General features: G+C 49.5%; 3 protein-coding genes across 3 annotated transcripts; 2 read left to right on the forward strand and 1 right to left on the reverse strand.

The window, feature by feature from the left end:
* The first annotated feature begins 2386 nt into the window (after positions 1 to 2386).
* Positions 2387 to 6531, forward strand: LOC128724046 (dynein axonemal assembly factor 1 homolog). The gene is made up of 10 exons (XM_053817810.1): positions 2387 to 2427; positions 2531 to 2622; positions 2700 to 2839; positions 2990 to 3077; positions 3154 to 3296; positions 3363 to 3461; positions 3528 to 3592; positions 3658 to 3743; positions 3823 to 3866; positions 3922 to 6531. Exons 1-10 carry the CDS (start codon positions 2387 to 2389, stop codon positions 6481 to 6483), a joined length of 3360 nt encoding a protein of 1119 aa, XP_053673785.1. The 3' UTR covers positions 6484 to 6531.
* Positions 6532 to 6643: 112 nt separating this feature from the next.
* On the reverse strand, positions 6644 to 7942 carry LOC128723091 (zinc carboxypeptidase A 1-like). Its single transcript, XM_053816802.1, has one exon. It carries the CDS (start codon positions 7940 to 7942, stop codon positions 6644 to 6646), a length of 1299 nt encoding a protein of 432 aa, XP_053672777.1.
* A 2766-nt stretch (positions 7943 to 10708) lies between these two features.
* LOC128726220 (cytosolic 10-formyltetrahydrofolate dehydrogenase) lies at positions 10709 to 13658 on the forward strand. The gene is made up of 3 exons (XM_053820014.1): positions 10709 to 10753; positions 10823 to 13529; positions 13603 to 13658. The coding sequence occupies exons 1-3, from the start codon at positions 10709 to 10711 to the stop codon at positions 13656 to 13658; spliced, it is 2808 nt and encodes a 935-aa protein (XP_053675989.1).
* Positions 13659 to 13855: the final 197 nt, after the last annotated feature.

The raw sequence follows: 13855 nt of genomic DNA on the forward strand, positions 1-13855 counted from the left end.
ATTTGCACTGTTGTCACGATACGATGCACACACTTCGCAGTATCGGAGGGACAACAGCAACATCATATTGTCATTACCGAAAGCAGGACCTCTCGATTTCGCTGTGATATTTCAAGTACACACGTTAGCAACGACAACAAGCTTCAATACTCAGCCTCGACGTCACGGCAGCGATCGTGATCAGTCGCCTTCGTCAATAGCCTGGAGAAGCTGGCACATGCTGAGGCAATTAGCATAGCATAAGCGTTCCACCCAGCCCGATCCAGAGCCCGATGACGACACGGAAATTGCACCTCGAGCTCGCCCGATTCCGGTCGGGCGCCAGCTAGGACCGTTTAGCACCGTTCCGCGTCAGCGAGCGATACGGCAAACGGAAAAAAAACGCTGGAGAATGCCGGGTTCTCCACCCCGCAGCCCTTTCAGAGAATGTCCTCAAGCGCAAGCTGGTGATCACGCAATGGTGATGGTTTCCGCGGGCCGTGCCATTTTTATCACCTTTTCGCGCGCAGGGCCGGATCCGATCCAGCCGATTGAGAGCAATTAGTGGAATGTGGCAATTAGCGGCGAATTTGTTATTCACATTACGAGCCCCATCAAGGACAGCCTCGTTGGCAGGAAGGAGAAGGAGATGGATCAGCCGGTGAAGACATGGCAAACACGGGATCAACGGAACGGCCCAACAGCCCTGGGCAGCGATTAGCGAGCGCATGACGTCACGGCCGCTAGATGGCGCTCGAGTTGTGGTTGCTTACACTTGAAAAGTATCTTCTTAAGTACGTTCCTGAGAAGCGTTTTGGAACGCGTGGAAATAAGCGTGTGCGGTAACCAACGCAAAGCTCGAGCATGCATTGTAAAACCGGCCAGTTAACACCTGCAGCAGTATAAACACTGTCCAACGCCAACGTGCCGCCAACGATGGCCGATTGAACGCTGGCGGGCTCATTCGTGCAGGCTTTCGCCGGGAGCACGCTAGAGAAGTAGTAAAAATAATGATATTTTTAAACCCTCACTTTGTGAAGTGTCACATTAGCATTGCCATTTTGAACGCTGCTATCGCAATTCATTTGCATCATTAGCACGGCCGTATGGAATCGGCCAATCGATGCAGCGGGCAGGTTGAGATACAGGCGATTTTGTGAGACTCTGCCGCGAAAGGCTGTCGACGGGCGAAGTCACGTTTTTCTCCGGTCGGAAGAGTTGTTTGAAGGTTGATTGAAATGGAATGATCGCTGCATGTACGCTCCCGGTTAGATAATTTCGCCCACTGATAAACATTTGTTCATACTTTTAACGCTTTCGTGCAAATAAAAGGGAAACCGTTTTGAGCTAAAATTGAAACACTGCCGATGTGTGGCGGTACAAGGTATTTGCAGAATGGAATGTGATAAATTCGAGTGGAAACGAATGTATTCGTACACTGCTTGTTTGATTCAACATACATTGTCTGTTTTTCGTTCAAACTGCAACATAATTCAAACTTCAACATAAACCTGCTATAATATGTACCGCTGTAACTAACGCCGCTGTAAAAAAACGCTGTGCTATAATTTATGGCGATACTGTGGAATGATGTACGATAGTGGGATGTTATAGTGCTAAGAGGAGTCAGTAAAGATTTTAATGTGTCTTTTTATGTGCAATGTGAATTATTTAATTAATGTCAAAATTAAAAATAATTTGTCTTACTTCATACAAATTAAATCTGGAAAAAGTGAATCAGTACAAGATGTGTATAGTAAATGAAATGAAGCTTTGATTTTTATAAGTTAAACTACGTCTCAGTCTGTACGGACTGCCCCGTTAGGTCAACGAATTTTTCGAAACAATTATTATGAGATTAACAGAAAATGGTTCCGTTTTAGAAAAAAAAGTTTGTTCATTGATATGTTTAAAAACAAATTTATAGCTGAAATGAGTTTAAAATATCCGTTATTTAACGTTAACACTAACAATGAACCACGTGGATGTTTCGTGTATAGTTTAGAAATGGGAACAAAAATAAGCTCATCCTGGTTTAGGTGCTGTTGAATGTTTAAATGATCGATTTTTCAAATGATATAGTTCACAAGCGTTAAATACTATGCCATAAAATATCTCTCAATAACAGCATACAGTATAGTGATATTAGTGCATTACAAAATCGCTAATAATATAATCTATCTAAACCATCTTTTTGAACAACAGCATACATCATTTTTATCAAAACAAAGCATCTAGTCTCAAGCCGAATTGTTAGGAAACACTAAATAATGGCCAGCGTTACCTGGCGACGGTTGCTATTTTCCTCAGCAACGCTTTTTTACCGCTTGTGCGTGGTAGGCCGAATGCTTCCCAAGGCAGTTGAAATCGTTCTCCCATCAAGCAGCTTCATTCAAGTTCCAACATCATGGTGCGCGAAATGGCTGATACCGAGTTTGGGCCTAAAAAGTGAGTATTTGACTTTGTTTCAAAACTTCGCGGTTCAAGTTTCGATAGATTGCATCTAATAAACCTCCTTTCGCGGTTCTCATCTGCTTTGTGGAAATCAAAGAATGACGAAGAAATCAATTCAGGCGTCATGCCGGAAGAACAAGCTCTATCTGACGCCTCATTTGAACGACGTTCTTTATCTGCACTATTCCGGTAACGAGAGTGAAGATGTGATACGTGTCTGGTTTCTTTTGTTAACCATAAGCTTTTACTCTCCTCTTATCTTCCAGGTTATAATGCCATCGAGTGTCTCGAGGAGTACGTGGGCCTCAAATGTCTCTGGCTCGAGTGCAACGCCATTTCCAGCATTTCCGGGCTCGACCACCAGGCCCAACTGCGATGTCTCTATCTGCATAACAACCTCATCAAGGTCAGTATCATTTCGGGAAAGGGTGCCGTCGGCGTCAGTCACGTATTGATTTTACGTTTGAGTGGCATCCCATTCTACAAAATGACTCCCACTCCAAAATAACAACCTAAACAAACGAACAACTGCATCCTGTACGCCTTTATCCTTTAGAAAATCGAGAACTTGGAGAACTGCAAGCAGCTGGATACGCTGAACCTTTCCCATAATCACATAGCGAAGATTGAAAATTGTGGAGGCGGTACGTGGCGGAAAGTCGTCGTTTAGTGTATAAAACAAGTTTTCATCAGGCTGTCATGTACTGTGTGTCTTTGTAGAAATACTTCCTCTACTAAATACGCTAAATATATCCCACAACTGCCTGAAATCGATCGAGAGCATTGCAGAGCTGCGAAAGTGTGATTTCGTGTCCGTGCTGGACATTTCGCACAACCGTATCGAAGACATAGCGATCGTCAAGGTTCGCCTTTCCCGTTTAAGGATTTAGCGCTTCGAATTGAATGATGCCTTATTCGTTTCGCTTCAGGTTTTAGGCGAAATGAAAGGGCTTCGTGTGCTGACGATGACAGGAAATCCGGTTGTCAATGAAATACCCTCTTATCGCAAGACGCTCGTGCTGGAATGTGTAAGGATATGTGTATTGATCGTTAGTTTTATTTGCGTGTAGCTAAACATGAAACTATCCCTTCAGAAATCACTCACATATTTGGATTCTCGGCCGGTTTTTGACAAAGATCGAGCGTGTGCCGAAGCCTGGTAAGAATTGGTAGCTCTTTCATTTAGTTAACAAATAAAGCACGAGGCTAATTTTCTCTCCGAAGGAAACGTGGTGGCTACGAAGCGGAACGGAAGGAACATTTGCACTGGAAAAAGGAAGAGCAACGCAAAATGCGACGTAGCATAAACGGTACGCATGACATCAAACTACAAGCAGGAGATTCTTACTTAGGGGATTTGGTTTCAACTCAAACTCGCTTTTTTTTCAGCAACGTTACGTTTACGACACCGAGGAGCCGGGGAACCTGAATTGGTAAGAACAGCAACGTAAACTTCATCCTTGTGCTTATCCTTTCGGATCATTTTAGCTGAAAACTAGCAGCGACGAGGAATCGGATGAAGGAAAGGACCGCAAGCTTGAGGAACAAGAAGGCTTACCACAGGAGGAGTATCAATCCAACGAGCTGGCATGGAAGGAAATGGAAGACCTGTTCAACCAACACACCAGTGCGCTGTCACGATCGTTACCATCTGTTCCGTCAAATACTACTCAGGCTTTCGCCTCACGATCATTTGAAAATGAAGCACAGTTTGTTGCGGAGAAACCATATAATGATGGTATGCCAAGGGCGCTTATTGAAGAAATCACGATAGATGAGTATGTGGAACTGATTGCAGACAAGACAGCTTTTGAAGACGCCGCTAACAATTCGTCGAAATTAGCAGAAGAACTACCAGAAGAAGCTAAAGACCCTGCTTGGATAGATAATCCTAGTATAAAAGCGGAAAGCAATGAAGCTGGTGTGGAAGAAAAAGATGAAAATGCAGATAATGCATCGGAAGGACACGGTGCTAATGAAGTATCACACAGAGAAGCAATGAAGGTAGTAATAGATGAAATATTGGATGAATCAAAAGACGTTGTTTCAAGCATCATACTTGCCTCAGATAGTAATCAAGCATCAAATGATCAAGCAGAAATCGCAAAACCAGTAGTAGCCGATGGCAAGCGAGACGCTCGACTTGCGTCCGCTGAAGAAGATGACACCTTGAACGTGGTAATTCATTCGAAGGAGATTTCTATAACGATGCAGCCGTCCAATTGCGATGCAAGAGAGTACCCACTTGAGCTGCAAGATGTTAACGAGCAGAGTGGTGAACGAAAGGATTCCACCACTTCGGTAGATTCTGTCATGGGATCCGACTCGAACTCCGACCCCACACTAGTGACCGATTGTGATAGATGTGTGCAAGACGGTAGCTTGGCGAACTCGTCCCGTACGGACACTTCCTCAGACAGTGAGGATATGTTTGACAAGATAGTGCCGAAGAAACACCGCAAGCTGGCATCTGCCGTGCGAGCCAGCGATTCGTCGACCAGCAGTAGCTCGGAATCAGCGGATGAAGCCGGCGGCTGTAAGCTGGACAGTGTGCTAGACCGTCAGAACACGATCACAGAGTTCATCGACGAGTATAAACGCTTTTTCCACTCGGTTGATTTGCGTGATCCAAAGTGCGTTTTGAAAAACCGCCACAAGCTCGTGCGTCCTCAGACGGCGAAGGTACAGCGTACGGAACCCCTGGTGTATGAGGGTGTATTGAAGACGATAGAACGCAACTCGAATGAGGCCAAGATCGAGCAGGCACGTCAGGAGCGAGCGATGGAAGATCGCAGCCTTGCGAAGGACACTGTGTTCGAGCGGTTGTTGAAAGGACACGCGACGGTCAACATGAACATCGAACATCAGGCGATATCTATCGGCGGGAAAGAGCACAACTTCCAGGAGTACCGGTTGGAGATGTTCCGCAAAGATCAAGAGAAGCTGCAGACGTTGATTGATCGTGTCACGGCGCAGAAGGACAAGTACAACGCGCACATCGATAGCATTCACGATCAGCTGGCAAACATCATGGATGATTACGGGCAGATCAGTGAGAAGTTGCGGAAGGTCGACGACATGATACAAACGATCGGTGAAGATGTCAACAGCGAGGGAAGAGAGGCCCTCCTGGACTGTGCTGCAGGTGGACAAGCAATTGCTAATGTTATCAACGAGCCCTTGACACCTGCACTGAGCTTCAGAGCAACTCCCGATCTCGCAGCAACGATCGATCCGGAAATAGTCGATCATCTATCGTCTGAAGAATCAGCTGAAGACAAATTTGAGGTACCTCAGACACCTAAGATCGGAAGCGCATCAGGTGAGCCACAGAAACGTGATCCCCTGACAGATAAGTTCGGATCCGATCCCGTGTACCGGAAGTTCATCGACATCCAATACGAGATCGATAAGCTAACGGAGGACGAGATCTTCTGTGCACTCTCTGAAGCGGCCCGAGAACTTCACGAAGAGGAGCTCGAGGCTCAGCTACTTCATGACGCCGTCGATGAGTACTGGAATCCGGACACTGACATCGACGGGTTCCGCCGATGCTTGAATCTCGACGCACATCCCGTCATACAACGGTTCAAGCACTTCATCGAGTACCAGGGCACCGATACGGACGATACGGACACGGAAGCGCACGTCCAGAAACTGGAGCAAGCCTACCGTAAGTATGAGCGTCGTCTTTCGAACCATCTCTTCGACGAGTATCTGATCCTAAGTCGCAAGGCGAGCATTGCAACGACCACCGGAGGGGAATCGAGTGCAGCCGAATTGGAGCTGATCGACCTTGAGTCGGGTTGCGTGCGGCGAGCGTCCACAAGCAGACGTTCTACGGCTTGGGATATGAAGGATTCCTTCGATGAAGCTTTCGCCGAGGTGGACGAGGCCATCGAGCCAATTCCTAGCGCTTGTCAAGCGCTTGAAGAACCAAAGCCCGAAGAACTGGAAGATGACGAGTCAAGGCCAGAAGTCAACCACCGTACACCAGACGAGAGATCAGAGGATCCGATCGCAGAGGTGGACAAACCGGAGTCGTGTTAGATGACCACCGTTAGTTGTACCAAGCCAGAGAGGCTTTCTTAATGTTACCCGCACAAATTACGCATGTAGAGGACCTTGCAGATCATGTTGCACAAGAGTTCGGAGATAAATAAAGCAGTCGCACAAGTGTACTGAGAATAAAGGTTCGTTTTAATTCGTATTAGTACTTATCGTCGTAGTATCCCCTAAGAGCGGACTCCTCGAGCAGCGTCACAAGTGAGTCAAGTGTCTCCTCGCCTGTTGGCACAATCTGATCCGGTGGCAGGACGAATCCATTCCAGGCGTTACCATCCGGACGCAGTTCATAAGTGTAGGCAATCTTGACATCCTGCACACCATAGCTCCAGTCAACGCTCGATCCGCTAGCCGGGTAGATCGCATCATACACATTGCCATAGGTGTACTTGGTACCATATCGGCGAGCCAGCGACTTCACCGTCGCCTCGGCGATATCATTCAGGTCGTCATGGTTGGGCGAGTGTTCACTCGTGTGACCGTACGGGAACAGCAGCAGTTGCGAGTACGAGTGGAACCCAAGGTACGCACCCAACTTACCACGCAGTGTTTCCACGAACGCGGCCATCGAGCGGGTCTCAACTTCCGAAAACGCCTGAGGTCCAGCATAGGTGTCCGCACACGCGTTATTGCTGGTACCCTGTTCAGCCCAGTGGAAGTCCCAGTTTCGGTTCGGATCAGCTCCATAACAGAACGCACCATAAGGCTTGCGGGTCTTACGCCACAATCGATTCACCTTGTGCGTGTACACATACCCATCCGGATTGACGCTCGGGAACACGTACCAGTCGAACTTCTCAGCTAACGCGCGCACTTGCGGGTCCTTGCTGTTGACCAGCTCGTTCAACAGGTACGTAACAGTGGCGGGTGAGATCCACTCACGTGCGTGAATTCCTCCCTCAAGGAACACACCCGGACGTCCAGCACCATACGATAACTTCACACCCTTCAACGTGCGGTTCTGATACGATCGACCAGCGTCCAACAGCTCCACTTCAGCGTGATCCTGCGCCAGCTTATCCAACCAAGCGTGCATCTCCTCCAGCGTGTGATAATCGCGCCAATCGAAGGTTCCCTTCGCGCGACGATTCGTCAACCGGATCCGCTCGGTATCGAACGCACGCTGCACATTCTCATCGATCACCTCGTGCGGGATGTACTCCGTTTCGAGCGCTTCCGTAAAGTCAGCCAGCTTATGCGGGGCCACAACGATATCGAACCGATCGCCCACCTTCCGGGCTGTCTCGAGGAACACCAGACTATCGCTGGTTTGCTCCATAGCGGCCACAACCCGCAGCTGCTGCTCGTTGACGGGCGTCACCCGGTACAATCGGTAGTTATCGTACCGAGCCACCTCAGCAGCCTCGATCACCTGCACGGTGGCCAAGGCTAATGCCACCAGGGCCAACGTTACCGTACGGTAGTAGACACCGCTCGACTGCATGTTCGTTTCGTTCCGTTCACACCACTCGACTGTACCGGCTGGACTCGGTTGGGAGCCCTTTTTTATACCTCTACCGGGACCCACTCGGTTGCGAGAACTGGATGCGGGCCCTCCAAAGGGTGTTCTTCTTCCTACCGGTGGGCGGTTAACGGCCTTGCCTGAAGTACCCAAACCCACCCGGGGGGGCGAAGGAAAACCAACCAAATGATAATCGATAAGTAATGGGGGCTGGGAGTTGGTTTGATCGTCGTGGGTTTACCTGAGGGCCAGCTGAGTTGTTTGTGCTAAAAAAAGAAAAAGCGCAAAAAAGCAACGTGCTTCTTGAGCTGTGTCGTACGCCTTACCTCTCGACTTCGATCCGATCGTAATCCAACCTGGGGTCTTTCCCAAGCAACCCTCGAGGATGCGGCCCTCACGTGTTTACGTCGGAACAGAGCTCGCAGCCAACGCTCATTAGCGGTAACGGCGAATTTGTTTAATCGCAATTGCACCGGATGGGCGCCAGGTTAAGATAAATCGAACGTTTATCGCTCACAGGGTTATTGGCCGCCGATCTGACCGAACTCGGAGGCCCGCCATTAACGGAACCCTGATGATGACAACCGCTGGCTAAGAGGAACCGGAAAACGACACACTTGACGTGCCGCTCGTGTGCGTTTGGGAGGGGGTGGTTGGGTGGATGTCACTCCGGAATGGGGTTGGCTTCTTGTCTTGGCGATAATCTGGGGCACTCGAGCTCAAGAATTTCGATCGATTGTCTGGGTAAATATTTTTATTGTGCACTGAGGAGCGCAGTGGGTTTATCGCGTGTGCTCGATGATGCTCGATCTCGAAGCTGTGAGCTGTGGGATTATAAACAGACATTCGAGGTGCAGGACTCGCGACGCGTCGATTGACACAATTGCCAACACTTTGCCATTTGGGAACGATTGACTTTGGAAGCTATCAAGTCCTGTTAGAGTGGGGTACATATGTTTTTTTTTATTATTATTGTGTACCTTTCTATTACATATTTAAATTAAATCGGGACAATTATCACGTGGGTTGTTTAATCTATATTGTCTCAGAATATTCTTGTTTGCGAAATGTTATTATCAGCCTGCGTCAAATATCAGAACCGAAACATTCTGCTCGTGGAATATTTATTCTAGCCCACCAGTAGTGTTGAGCATAAAACCGTGTTAAATACTGCCTTTTACATCGTTTGTTAAGCTGCGTGCGGTACTGGTGTACGGCACATAATGTTGAAAGTGAAAAGCTGGCAAAATTACTATATTGGTTTAAATCGGTCAAAGAGAGGTTGCTTCTGATTGTAATACAGTGATCCTGGTGTTCCAACATTATAAGAGGTCTTATTCCTTTCACTCACGAGTGAAAAGGAATGTCTTATTAAAAATTTCCTTAATTACAATAATCAAAAATAAATAGACAAGATTGCATTAAAAGGGCTCGAATCGTTTGGTTCTTTATTATTCCTCAAGCTCATCATCCGCTAGCGACTTTTTGGTATTAATCAATTCCCCACGAGCACGCAGCGTGTTTGAGGAGTTCTAAATTCACCTAAATGCAGCTCATCAACCATGATATGCCGCATACGAGAGTGCACTGACTGTTCCGAAAGCGTTCGTCCAGCTGATAACACTCAACACGCAGGTTGTGGCCTCTTGATGCCGAGCCAGCCACTTGCCAGTGCCCGAGTGTTACCGGTATCAGCTCCAGCACCAGCCCTTACCATCGAGAAATAACCGGTTGCCGCATCTTGGGCGCGCCCAAACAACGTGCCCTAGGTCAATTGAACCGCGACGAGCCGCGATCGATCGAAGGGCGCTCATCGTGATCGAGAGAAAATAAAAACCGCCACAAACCGGTACGAATCACCAGCGGAAGCACAAACAAGACCCTTTAAACATCAGTCCTACTAGGGCACGCTTGGGACGGCTGATGCAGCGTGTCGTTACAACACCCTTAACCCGGTCGGGGCGCGTGTACGCCTGCAACACGGGCTGATTAGAGAGTGATCCTTGTTGGTGATAACTGCCGGTGGCGGCGGCTTACTTTCACGCTTTCTGTGACCGGTTTGTGGCAGTGCGAGAGTGGGTCCAGGGAATCTGTGTGCCGGTATAAATAGAATTCTCGCCTGATCCACAAACCCGCCAGTGGTGTAAACAGCTCACGGAGTGATAGAGGAACATCACTTTCTTCTCTATTTTTTTCTTGTGCGTGACGAAACCTGATTGCGCCAGGCCCAGTTTTCAGACCTCCCCGAAAAAGCAACGAACGTCAGAACCTCACCAGACTCGACATCGTGGGGCTTGGCCAAATTTCATTGTGTTCGTGTTAGGGTCTGTTGTCGTTTATCAATTTAAAATAACAACAGTCAGCAGTTTATTCGCCACGCCACTCTGGCCATCATTATCGCACGCAGTAACTGGTTTTTTGTACGAGACACACGCCGTGTCTGATCCTGCATATGGCGATCATCTCGACCGGCACCATGATTGGCACCTTCTCTAATCACTAGTCCTCGTTGCGTGTGTGTGTGTGTGTGTGTGAGTGTGCATAGTGGCATGATGCAGCCGTCCCGTTGATAAGTGACGGTGACTTTTCGGCTACCCTTGGGGTTTGAGCGTCACGGGAGGCTGTGTATAAATAAGGGTCGCGATCGTGCTCCACAACTCAGTCCATTCAGTGCCTGCCGGCTCGTGGGGTTCGCTGATATCTGCTCGTCCTTGACGGACAGTCACCACTCGAAGGACATACACGATGATGGAGGATGCTGCAAGGAAGAACGCCCAAACGAACGGGTTTCATGTGAGTGTTTCTGTGACAGGTGTGGTGCGAGAAAACAACGATAGTGATCGTTATCCTTTCGCTCGACAGGCTCCCACCAATGGGCATCACGCGGAGCAGTTGAAAATCGCCATCATCGGCCAAAGCAACTTTGCCGCGGAGGTGCTCGAAGTGCTGCTTGAACGCGAACACCTGGTGGTTGGGGTGTTCACGATCGCTGACAAAGGTTCCCGTGAGGATGTCCTTGCGACGACGGCTCGCAACCATCGCATACCGGTGTTCAAGTTCAGCGCCTGGCGTCGTAAAGGCGTCCCAATACCGGAGGTCCTGGAGCAGTATCGCTCGGTTGGTGCCAACCTAAATGTGCTTCCGTTCTGCAGTCAGTTCATCCCGATGGAGGTGATCGATGGGGCGGCATTTGGGAGCATCTGCTATCATCCTTCGATCCTGCCGCTACACCGTGGTGCCAGCGCCATCTCGTGGACGCTTATCGAAGGTGACGAACGGGCCGGTTTTTCGGTGTTTTGGGCCGATGATGGGCTAGATACGGGCCCGATACTGCTGCAGCGCCAGTGTCCTGTCAACGGGGATGATACGCTGGATTCGCTGTACAAGCGGTTCTTGTATCCTGAGGGCGTAACAGCGATGGCTGAAGCTGTGGACATGATCGCTGCTGGAACGGCACCGAAGATCCCGCAGACGGAGATCGGTGCCAGCTACGATCCAGCGTTGTTTCGCGAGGAAAACCAGCACTTGAACCTCGACCAACCGGCTGTGAGGATATTTAACTTCATCCGTGGACTTGACTCGGTGCCCGGTGCACTGGCCATCGTGGAAACGGACGCAGGTGTTGACGTACCTGTGCGGTTGTTTGGAGCTTCGCTTAGTGCGAGACGATGCATGGCTGATGGTAAGCCCATCCGCTTCAAAGGATCGTCTGCGGTGGCTTATGTGTGTCGGGAGGGACTTTTCATCGTTGGAACCGATGGCAGGTTGGTTCGAGTGAAACGACTCAAACGCGGCAACAAGGTCATTCCAGCTGGACAGTGGTTCGAGCAGGCTGATAGCAAGCCAGTGCCACTAGAACTGAGCGAAAAGGAACAGGAGCAAGAGACCGTGTTGCGTGGCATATGGAAGTCGATCTTGAAGGTTGAGATTGAGCCGGAAACGGACTTCTTCGCGTGTGGTGCCGGTTCCATGGATGTCGTACGGCTGGTTGAGGAGGTCAAGGACACACTCGAAGTGCCCGTTGTCAATGAAACACTCTTCATGGCACCCGCGTACGGAGAGTTCCTACAAGAGGTCGTGCTGCGGTTGCGTACTGGCGCAGGTGATCGTGCCTCCGAAACCACGTGCGAGTTCAAACACGTGCTGCTGAAGGCAAACCGTCGTCAAATCACCGTCCCAACGCAAATGTTCATCGGTGGGCGCTTTGTGGACGCAGAGAACGCCAAGACACTGCCGATTGTCAACCCTACCACGGAGCAGGTGATCTGTGATGTGGCGTGTGCTTCACGAGCTGATGTAAACGCCGCGGTCCAGGCAGCTGACGAAGCGTTCTGCGGGGTTTGGAAGACAGTGAGTGCTCGTGAACGCGGCCAAATGATGTACAAGCTGGCGGATCTGATGGAGCAACACAAGGAGGAACTGGCGACGATCGAATCGATCGATTCAGGTGCCGTGTACACGTTAGCACTAAAGACACACGTCGGTATGTCGATCGACGCCTGGCGGTACTACGCTGGTTGGGCGGACAAGATCGAAGGTAGCACCATTCCGGTGAACCCTGCACGTCCAAACCACGTGCTGACGTTCACGCGAAAGGAACCGATCGGGGTGTGTGCTCTGATCACACCCTGGAACTACCCACTCATGATGCTCTCGTGGAAAATGGCCGCGTGCATCGCAGCCGGTAACACCGTCGTGATTAAGCCCGCTCAAGTGTGCCCACTGACAGCGCTAAAGTTCGCAGAGTTGACAGTTCGGGCAGGGTTTCCCGCGGGTGTGATCAACGTTGTCACTGGTGCTGGATCGCTTGCTGGGCAGGCGTTAGCAGACCATCCGTTGGTGCGAAAACTGGGCTTCACTGGCTCAACACCGATCGGCAAACGCATCATGGCGTCCTGTGCGGAATCGAACATCAAAAAGTGCTCGATGGAGTTGGGTGGCAAGTCACCGCTTGTCATCTTCGCGGATTGCGATCTGGAGAAAGCGGTACGACTCGGCATGTCGGCGGTGTTCTTCAACAAAGGTGAGAATTGTATCGCCGCTGGGCGGTTGTTCGTGGAGGATCGCATCCATGATGAGTTCGTGCGTAAGGTGCTAAAGGGTATACGATCGATGAAGATCGGTGATCCGTTGGATCGAGCAACCGCACATGGACCGCAAAATCATCGGGCACACTTTGAGAAGCTGCAGGAGTACTGCACCATCGGGTTGAAGGAAGGAGCCACGCTGCTTTGTGGAGGTCGACGTGTGGCGAATATGAGCGGGTTTTTCTTCGAGCCGACCGTGTTCACGGACGTTGAAGATCACATGTACATCGCTCGCGAGGAATCGTTTGGACCGATCATGGTGATATCGAAGTTCCATGCGAGTGATTTTGAGGCGTTGGTGGCGCGAGCTAACAACACAGAGTACGGGCTTGCCAGTGGCGTTTTTACGAAGGACATGCAGAAGGCGTTGCGGTTTGCTGAGCAGGTCGATGCGGGTACGGTGTTTGTGAATACCTACAACAAAACGGATGTGGCCGCTCCGTTTGGTGGTTTCAAGCAGAGCGGTTTTGGAAAGGATCTAGGTGAGTGTGAAGCAAAAGGAATGCGCTAGGGTGGAGTCCTTATTAATACAAGTTTTTGAATTTTCAATTGCAGGAAAGGAATCCTTGAATGAGTACCTGAAGACCAAGTGCGTAACTGTAGAATACTAGTGTCACGGATTAGTTAAACAATAAGTCAATGCGTTAATGGCAATAAATTATTTGTAATGCTAAAATGATCTTAATATTGCGCTTTACTCATCGGAAAACTGAATTTTCACTCACGACCGAGTGAAACGCTTCAATCTACCTCACTCGCCTGAATGTATGCAATTGGTGAGCATATCATTTCGCCCCTGCGCTGCAGA

The sequence above is a fragment of the Anopheles nili genome, chromosome 3, assembly GCF_943737925.1.
Source record: "Anopheles nili chromosome 3, idAnoNiliSN_F5_01, whole genome shotgun sequence".
Classification (NCBI taxonomy): Eukaryota; Metazoa; Arthropoda; class Insecta; order Diptera; family Culicidae; genus Anopheles; species Anopheles nili.

Coding starts and splice junctions, on each gene's coding strand:
- LOC128726220 (XM_053820014.1), top strand. CDS start 10,709: ATGGAGGATGCTGCAAGGAAGAACGCCCAAACGAACGGGTTTCAT. Junction 10,754..10,822: donor CCCAAACGAACGGGTTTCAT/GTGAGTGTTTCT, acceptor TTCGCTCGACAG/GCTCCCACCAATGGGCATCA. Junction 13,530..13,602: donor CGGTTTTGGAAAGGATCTAG/GTGAGTGTGAAG, acceptor TTTCAATTGCAG/GAAAGGAATCCTTGAATGAG.
- LOC128723091 (XM_053816802.1), bottom strand. CDS start 7,942: ATGCAGTCGAGCGGTGTCTACTACCGTACGGTAACGTTGGCCCTGGTG.
- LOC128724046 (XM_053817810.1), top strand. CDS start 2,387: ATGGTGCGCGAAATGGCTGATACCGAGTTTGGGCCTAAAAA. Junction 2,623..2,699: donor TCTTTATCTGCACTATTCCG/GTAACGAGAGTG, acceptor CTTATCTTCCAG/GTTATAATGCCATCGAGTGT. Junction 3,744..3,822: donor AATGCGACGTAGCATAAACG/GTACGCATGACA, acceptor CTTTTTTTTCAG/CAACGTTACGTTTACGACAC.